The 8610-nt window shown below is 42.2% G+C and overlaps 1 protein-coding gene across 3 annotated transcripts in view; it reads right to left on the bottom strand.

Annotated features, from left to right (window-relative positions):
- Positions 1-1493: 1493 nt before the first annotated feature.
- LOC121346487 (ubiquitin carboxyl-terminal hydrolase 12-like) overlaps positions 1494-8610 on the bottom strand; it is a 28991-nt gene continuing 21874 nt past the window's right edge. For 2 of the 3 annotated variants that reach the window (XM_041424349.1, XM_041424348.1), the window contains exons 8-9: positions 7235-7313; positions 1494-3805 (exon numbers count right to left, since the gene is read on the bottom strand). In XM_041424349.1, coding sequence (XP_041280283.1) covers positions 3704-3805; positions 7235-7313 — 181 coding nt within the window. In that variant the 3' untranslated portion in view covers positions 1494-3703. Of the gene's footprint in view, positions 3806-3825; positions 7314-8610 lie in introns of those variants that run through there. The other variant, XM_041424347.1, reaches the window with a different exon arrangement.

The following is an 8610-nucleotide window of genomic DNA, read 5'->3' as shown; positions in this document are numbered from 1 at the left end:
GCACCCTGTGCCAGGGCCTGCCCACCCTCCCAGGGAGAAATTCCCTCCCAGTATCCCACCTAAACTGCCCCAGTGTCACTTTGAGGCCATTCATTCTGCCACAAATGATGCGTAAAGATCAAAGCATTTCCCTTGCAGCTTTGGCTGCAGAGCACAAGGACAGGGTGACCCTGGCACCACCCCAGTGCCACTGCTTCCTCTCTAACCCTCCCCACCCTGAGCTCTCCCTCCCAGACACCTCATCCCACCCGGATTCTGCTCTGGCACCACAGAGATTGCCCAGCCAGGCCGGGGTTTGCAGGAGCAAGAGGGAAGCAGAGCAGCAGCAGCCCCGAGGTTAATTAGTGCAGCACTTTACACGTTGGGAATTAATTACGTTTCAGAGATTGTTTCCTTTTGCTAAATGCCGAGCCCACAATGGGAAGGTCTGAATTGTCTCAGGGGCCTTTCTCAGTCCATTTTATTTCTTGTACCCATCAGATAGGATTTGTTTTAAGTATCTCCAAAACTGAGCTGGCACAGGGACTTCAAAAGCTCCTGCTGGTACCCGGAACGTGCTGAGCACCACCAGCAGGTCAGAGAGCACCTCTGTGCTGCAGAGCCAAGGGCAGAACCTCTCCACCAACACTGCAGGATCCGTGGAATCTGAAGCAAAATATCATTTCATAGAGAAATAATAACCATGGGATGGTCTCCACCCTCACTCCAGTAGAGGGTCTGGAGAGGAGCTGCAGGGACCAACCCAGCTCCCAGATTCCAGCATCAGTCCTGCCCCAGTGGCACTCAGCTCAAACCACTTTGCTTTCAGCCCTTCTGGATTTGGTTGTTTTCTCCCAATTTCCAGGGAATGCTCTTCCTGCAGGTCCAACTCATGTTCACTGGAGTTAAAATTAGCTCACTTACTTATTTCCTGCTAAGGTGTGACCCAGCAGGACAAGGGCCAGACAGCATTTGGGATTTACAACATGGTTTTACAGAGCAGCTGCCATCTTCCAATCTCCCCTGCTCCTACTGCATGGTATTCCCATAAATTCCTACTCACAGGATCCCATTTTCCTGTGCAAAGGTGAACTGCAGTGAACCACAACGAAATGAAAACCTGTCCTGCAATGAACCTCAACAGCTCCAAGCACAGGCTCCTGGTTTTGCCTTTAAATGTCTCTGCTCCAGATCAGTCAGATGATATTTGCAACAAAGTCTCAGGAAGCCCAAAACAAGGGGAAAGAGGGAGGAGAAATCCCAGGGAAAGGCAGCAGCAGAGCTGCAGGGGTGATGGAAGGATGGAGGAACAGAGGCCCTGGGTAACCTCTCCCTGCTGCACCAGCGCAGCAGTTACAATCTCTGACACTGAATTATTCAATTCTCCTGCTCTGACCCGTTCCTGCACAGGTTGTAGGGATGCAAACACAGCAGGATCAGCATCCTCAGCCAGCCAGCAGGCTGGGAGAAGTTAAGGAGTGAAATTCAAGGAAAAGCCTCTGGGTGCTGTGGGTTTGATCATAATGACCTTTATTGGAGACAGGTGGGGTCATTTATTATACAGAAGTAACATCACACCATTCTCTTCCCATTTAATTCCTTTTAGTCTCCTTATAAATCTGTAGCAAAAGTGCACTTTGAACAGTTTTTAATCTATAGTATATATCTTTCAATATTATCTCTCAGTCAGGTATTTTATTTGTAAAAAGGTATCACCAGATATACAAAATACATGTCTAGTGTACTACATTACTTTTTTTATTTACTGTTTAGATTATTTTTAACTCAGTGCTCTCTTTTTTTTTTTTTTTTCATTTTTTGCAAGACTCAGTGATGAGAGTCTTCTGGTGGCATCACCAGGAGAGGACTCACAGCTTGTGTGTGGAGAAGGGGAGAAGACTCTTAGCCAGGAACAATTGTCACACAACAGGAACATGATGACAAGAACATTTGCTGCTGTTGAATGTGTCTCTTAAAATGACAGTACTCTGTATAATAAAAAAGAATTAAAAAACCCAATGTCCATATTTTATCTTCTGGAAGAGATGTACCAGGAGAATGGAAGCTGTACCCAGCTGGAATACAATGGCAATGGTTCATTTGCATTTTGAAGGCAGGAGTTAATTGCTAAACATCACCTTTGTGGTCATGAGAGGAAGGAACAGACACAGGCAGCACGAGGAGCTGTGAGATGCTGCTTTCCTGAGGACAGTGTTTTGGTAAAATATTGAATATCCTGCACAAGCCACAGAATTGCATAAGTTAAAGATCCTCAAGAACAACAAGCACTGGGGACAGATGAGGGGCTGTGACAGCCACACTGAGGACACAGAGCTCAGGGACCCAGCAGAACACTCATTCCCACTGGGAGGCTGGAACCAGCTGTGACAGGCTTTGGCACAGCAACAGGACTTCTCCAAAAGAAACTTGCACAAGATTTTCTGAGATTTCTCACCAACTTCCTTAGTCCTTTCTTCCTAGTTATCCTTGAGATTAGAATATATACACATAAGAGATAATTGCTTCATTTCAGTCTTCAGCAGACCAACCATTTCCCCTGGGAAACAAGGCCTAGAGAGGTAAAACAATCAGAAGCATTTTAGGGGGTTATGATTCCCAGATGGAGACAAACATCACCAACAATGGCTGCAACACTGACCAGGTAATGTCTGCTGGGTTGGTTGGTTTTCCTTCTCACCTGTTCATTACCCTGAAGACTGAGAACCCCTGGATTAGTTCCCTAAACACCCCTGGCCAACCTTCCCAACTAGTGCTGTTTCTGTGGATTAGCATAGATTCAAAATGCAACCTGCATCAGTTTGCTTGGAATTGAGTGAAATGTGGAACAGATCCTGCTTCAGAATGAGGGCACTTTTGGTTTATGCAACAGCTCCAAGAAAGGCTGGAATTCCCAACTTTTCTACAGCAGAGATGGTCTTTGACAGGTCAGGGCTGCTCTGCTCCCCTGGAACCGGCAGCAACGGGGCCTGGAGGCAAAACTGCTGCTCCCAAAGGAAAATGCACAGCAGGAGAGGCTGGATGTGGAGACAGTTCTCTGCCTTCTGCAGGAGAAACAGAACAGCACAAATAAGAGTACAAAAAGAAGCAGTGCTGTTTGTGTTCTCTAAACCCAAGAGAATGCAGAATGGGGAGGTTTACAGTGCTGCAGAGAGAAGGGTTTGTCTGCTTTTTCTTTATAAAAATTACAGACTTGACATTTCCAATATGTCTTAGCTTTGTACTGCTTCTCAAGTCTGAGTCACCAAAAATATCCAGCAACCAGCTGCTGCTCATATCCTAAAATATGCCTTCAGCTGACACTGAATATTGAAATCGTTCTGCTAAAATACAGAAAAACGATGGCAGAAACCAAGGTATAGCCTCAGGCCAACTTTAAATGGTAAAAATCCTACAATGCTACTTTGAAATCTCTTCTTGAGTTCATGAACAAATAAGCAGCCGGGTTTCAAGTAGAGGTAACACAGATTTTGGAAGATAGCACATAAAAAAAAAAAAGCCCAGAAAGAAAACTGGAACAAAAGCTCTTCTTGTTAGGGCAGTTCAGCACTAATCCTCCAAAGAGGGCAGGAGGGAGCTCTCCCCTCCCCCTGGGTCTGTCCTGGTCCTACAGCAGCAGTGAGGAACTGCTCTGCTGGCACAAACGTGTTCCACTCGGACAAAGCTTGATCCCTTTTCCTTGTGTCCATCCTCTGTGTCTCTTGTCTCAGTCCCTGGACTGGTAGAAGAGGATATATCCAGACTCAGAGTTTTTGGAAATGTCTGATGTTAACCCATAGAATTCTTCAATGGCCTGGGCGTCAATTTTCTGAAAATTAATGGAAGTTTGAATTAGCTTCAATCACATCACCACCCTAAAAGCCTTTTCCCAGATAAACCATTGTTCCCAGCTCTTGGAGGTGATCTGGAAAGCCAAGCAGTGCTGACATGGTGACACTCCAACATCATTCAATCCAACAAAACATTTTTTTCCCCACTTAATGACTTACTGACTATTGAAAAAACAGGAAATGAGGATGAAATAATAAACTTCTTAGAAGGGATGCAGTCCTAGGCTGGACTACAAAACAAGTGATCCATGAAAATGGATCCTTAAAGGACTACAAGATATTCCTATATTTGCTTTTCTCATGCTGGTACCTTGCCTGAGTATTTTATAATAAAAGAAAAAAAATCAGTCACTAATCAGGCAAGAAGGTTTTTGTACAGATGTGTAGATTGAAAATTCAGCTAAAATAACTCCACATTTCAAAGTTATTGTGACCCTTTTAAGGAGAAAAATCCTGCAAGTGCTTCCTGAGCTCTGTGGGTATCATCTAATTATGATCTTTGGTCATAAAAGAGCTTTTCTACCAAGCAAAGCCTTCTGGAGTATTACCACAAGGTTTGTGTCTTAAGAAAATCTGTTTGTATTTCAAGTTGTGACCTCTGTGCAGAAAAGCTGCTTTGCTCTCATACTCCAAGCAGCAACTGGAGGGAATTTTAAAGGGTTTTTTAAGATATCCTGGTCCAGGTCCTGAGCACAACTGGCTTCCCACCAGTGAGCTGGATCCTGCAGCCCAGGGACTGGAATAAAACATTCCCAGGCACCTGTGCTGCTCAGCACTCCACTGAGATGGAGTTTTTTAATCCCTTTAGGACTCTGGATCCCCAGAAATGAGAGGCTGAGGAGGAGATGAACCTCAAGTTTCCTTTTACTCCCAAGGAACAAAGTTGAGGAAGTAAAGGAACGTTGCAAACACAAGAAGCTCTGGGTGGAACACCTGCCCACCTGAGGAGGAGCAGAGACCAACCTGTGATTACACCTCAAAAGAAAGGGACCCTCCTCTTTTAAGCTGCAGAACCCACTTGGAGAAGGTGAAATCTCTGCTCCCTGAGCAGATTTTGGCATCACCACGAGCTCAGCAGCACTGGCTTCTCCCTGTGGCACTGCCAAACAGCACTGAGCTGGGAGCAGCCTTTTCCCAGCACAAGAAAAAACAGACAGGAGTTTTCAGAGGATGCATCAACTGCAGAAATTCTCTCTGGAAGGGTTTTGTTAAACACCTTCTCTTAAAAAATTAGAGGGGAAAAAATCCCCCTAACAGATATTTTGTCTTTTCTCCATTCAAGGAGTGAGGGGAAGCTGAAAGCCCCTGCTGAGACTGGTGCATTTTCACACCATTTATTAACATAACGTTACTCCAGACTGTTAGAGGCACATTTTAACAGAAATACAGTGAAAGAACACTCCTCAGCTCCTGCAGTATATTTAGCAGACAAGTCAAACATGTTTTATTTTAAGTGCCAGCTCACTTGCCATGCAATCAAGCCTATTTCCACTACTCATCCTGAATGCAACTCAAACATTTGATCCATATTAATTCATGCCTCAGATATTTTTAGTTTCAGCACAGAAAAACTGACTTCCTTCTTTAATTTCACTATGCACAGAAAACAGAGTGGAACTGAAAGGGGATTATATAGATTCTGTTCTTCCCATTCTTATTGACCAGATATAGTTTAACCCAGTTGTAACTGCAGAGCAACAACCAGTGGATGGCTGTTACTCTAAAGCTACAACTCTTAGGATTCTGCAACCTCACCTGGCATTAAAAATTATGTTTTTTGAAAACTGAGATTTGCTCATTTCCAGACATCTATTCTGGTTCTCCAAACCAAATGCAGTTCTGCAATCCCAGTGTCAGCACTCAAATCCCTGAGGTGTTTTTGAGGCAGAGCCATTCTGTGCCTCCCCTCAGTGTGGAGAGCTCCCTGGATGATGTTTCCAGGTAAACTCTGGCACTGGGTGCATCCCCTGGCTGCTCTGGTGACAAATGTCAAACTCAGATCAGCCACAGATCACTGGCTCAGGTTTTCAATCCATTTTGCTTGGCTCAGGATCCCCCTTGGACTGAGTTGTCCCCTGGATTTGTTGTTTCCCCATATGCTGCAGGATGTTTGGGGATCATCAATCTCCAATTTAATTGAGAGTTGGCCCTCCCATGAAATCGTAACAGACAAATAAATCTGCCTTCCCCACTGCTGACATTTAGTGGGTAATGAGGACAAACTCCTTCCTATTTTCAGTTTGGAGCTGTTCACTCACATCACTTGCCAAAAATGCAAGAAAGCTTTCTGTATTTCAGGGGGAAAAGGCTTTTCCTGGCTTTCAGATGCAATATCTGTGAACAAGAGCTTTGCACTCACCTTTTCAAACCTGTTTTGTTAGGTGGCCACACCTAGAATTTAAACCCTCCAAAGAGCTTCGTTTTTACAGCATTTAAAAAAATATATAAAAGAAGATGAACTTGAAAACCAAAAGCAAGCCAGAATTGAAGACAGAAAAGGAACATAAAGGAAAAAAATGTGTGTTTTTTTCCCAGAAGAGAGGAACTACACGACAGCTCCTTGGATTTACTGCCCAATAACAGACAGCACAATTTAAAAGCCATTTTTGGCACATCTATGAAAGTGTCAACAGTGCTTGCAGATAAACAGAAATTTGGTTTTGCCCTAAAAGTGAAGATATAACATAGAAGTGACTGATAGAAAACAAATACATAATAAGAGGGTGGAAAAAATATTTTCCATCTTTTAAAACGTGAAGTTCATCTCCTGGATGGAAAAGACAGAGAATACTTGCATTTCAAAATATTGGGCTGAACACTATTTCCAAATTAGGTGACACAATTTTGTACTTGGACTATGACAGAAACAGAGGAAAATGACCCCAATAACATAAAAATGGGGAAAAGGGAACTGCTGACAGCCACACACACTGGGGAGCCACCCCTGATGCTCAAAGCCATGCAAAGATTGAAAAAAATTAAAAATGGGGAATGTCCTACATTTTTATTTCAACACAAGCATGGATTTTGCTATTTAGACACTTAATCAAGCCTTGACCACGGGACCTCCAAGACAAACAAAGCATTTTCATCTTTACAAAAAGCAGCTCTGCTGTGGCATTTGTTCTGCTGTTTGATATTTGCTTAATAATTAAGTGAAATCCATGGATGTATAAATATTGTGGATAGCAGCCTTTACAGACATGTTGGCAGAAAAGGAAAAATTTGCTTGAGCTGTTTCAACATCATCACTAAAAATAATTTTTTTTCTACAATTTGTTGGTGAAAAGTGACCCAAAAAAAAAGTGAGAAGCTCTTAAGTGCAGCAGTGAAATGCAAGTTAGCAATGGAAAGGAGCCCAAAAATGGGCTGCAATGGGTTTTGGGTGTTTTGTTTTCCTTACCCACCTCCACAATGTCATCATCAAAGAGCAGCCAGAAGCCGTGGCTCTTCACGATGGTGATGTAATGCCCACGGTTTGGGCCACTGCAGGAAAAGGGATGGACATTCATCAGCCAGGAGCCACTGCCCTCCCCAAAATCACCTCTGCTGTCCCAGCTCCACTTCCCAGCTTTCCCCTGGGGAGGTTTTTGGATTTTTGCCTGATTGCTTCAATTAAAATGTCACAGTTGGCTACTTGAAAATACAAAATATCAAAAACACACAATGCTGTAAATATTTCATATCATCACTCATAGATTTTAAAAACCAAAATTAAAAATATTTCAATCTCTATTTTGTTGTATTCACCACTGCTGAGTATTTTGATTAAAATTGAAGTTTTGAATTAAACCAGCTCTGAAATATTTTATTTCACAGCAGGAATTCCTTAATTTCTCAGTGTGGATTAACCTGACCACAGCCAGATCTTCTGGGAGAGCTCTTCCCACTTTTCTGGTGGAAGTTTCCAATTCACAGAGTGGAATTCCTTTGTTTAGGGCAACTACATAGAACTAAATTTAAACTTAAACCTAATTTAAATTTAAACCGTAATAAAACCCTACGTGCAAAATATTTCAAACAAGTTTTGAGAACTCAAAATATTCAGAAAATCTCATTTATCTCAAGCCTTTGGTAAATTCCCAGTAAGAATTGAGAGCAGGCGAGCTACAGGAATCCTAAAAGCTCCAAACAGGATAAAATGTTTGAGGAAAAAAAAGAAAATGACTTAATAACCTGAATAATTAATCACCATTATCCAAATATGTAAGTGGAGGCACAGGTATGGCAAATAAAAACTACACAAGAAAATGGATTGCATGAGATCCTAAAATGGTAACAATTCTATATAACTATAACTGCACCACAACAAAAATCTTCTAGAATTATATGAAGTTTATTTATACTAAGTCTATGCATTACTAGCAATTTTTTCCCCTCACAAAGATATTTCAAAGCATTTATGTGCTGTCATAACTGGTTACTTTAAAACTCACACTTCCTGCAGGCAGTTAGAAATATTTTTTCCCTTCCAAGAGGGCTTTCTTTCCTAAAATGCTTAGACGTTCTTTCCTCTTTGCTTTTAAAACCAGAACTGAAGCTGCTAAAACCAAAATTTAATGAAGAAAATAAGGATATTTTAGAAACCCAGCAGTGCACAGTTTATTCCACATGATGGCACCAGCTTCTAAAGAAACTTCAAGGGTTTGGGCAGCAGCAAGATGAAAAATATAATTTAATTCTATTTCAGTAGGTGTTTTTCCAAGACTTCTTTTTCTTCCATTTAGACTTCCTGGAAAGCAGGGTTAGGGGTGGGGGTTTTTATTGTTTTGGAGTTTTTTAA

This window comes from Onychostruthus taczanowskii, unplaced genomic scaffold (assembly GCF_017590055.1).
Source record: "Onychostruthus taczanowskii isolate IOZ18803 unplaced genomic scaffold, ASM1759005v1 scaffold81, whole genome shotgun sequence".
NCBI classification, from domain to species: domain Eukaryota; kingdom Metazoa; phylum Chordata; class Aves; order Passeriformes; family Passeridae; genus Onychostruthus; species Onychostruthus taczanowskii.
Note: the sequence above shows the minus strand (reverse complement) of the source record. Positions and strands in the feature narration are given on the sequence as shown.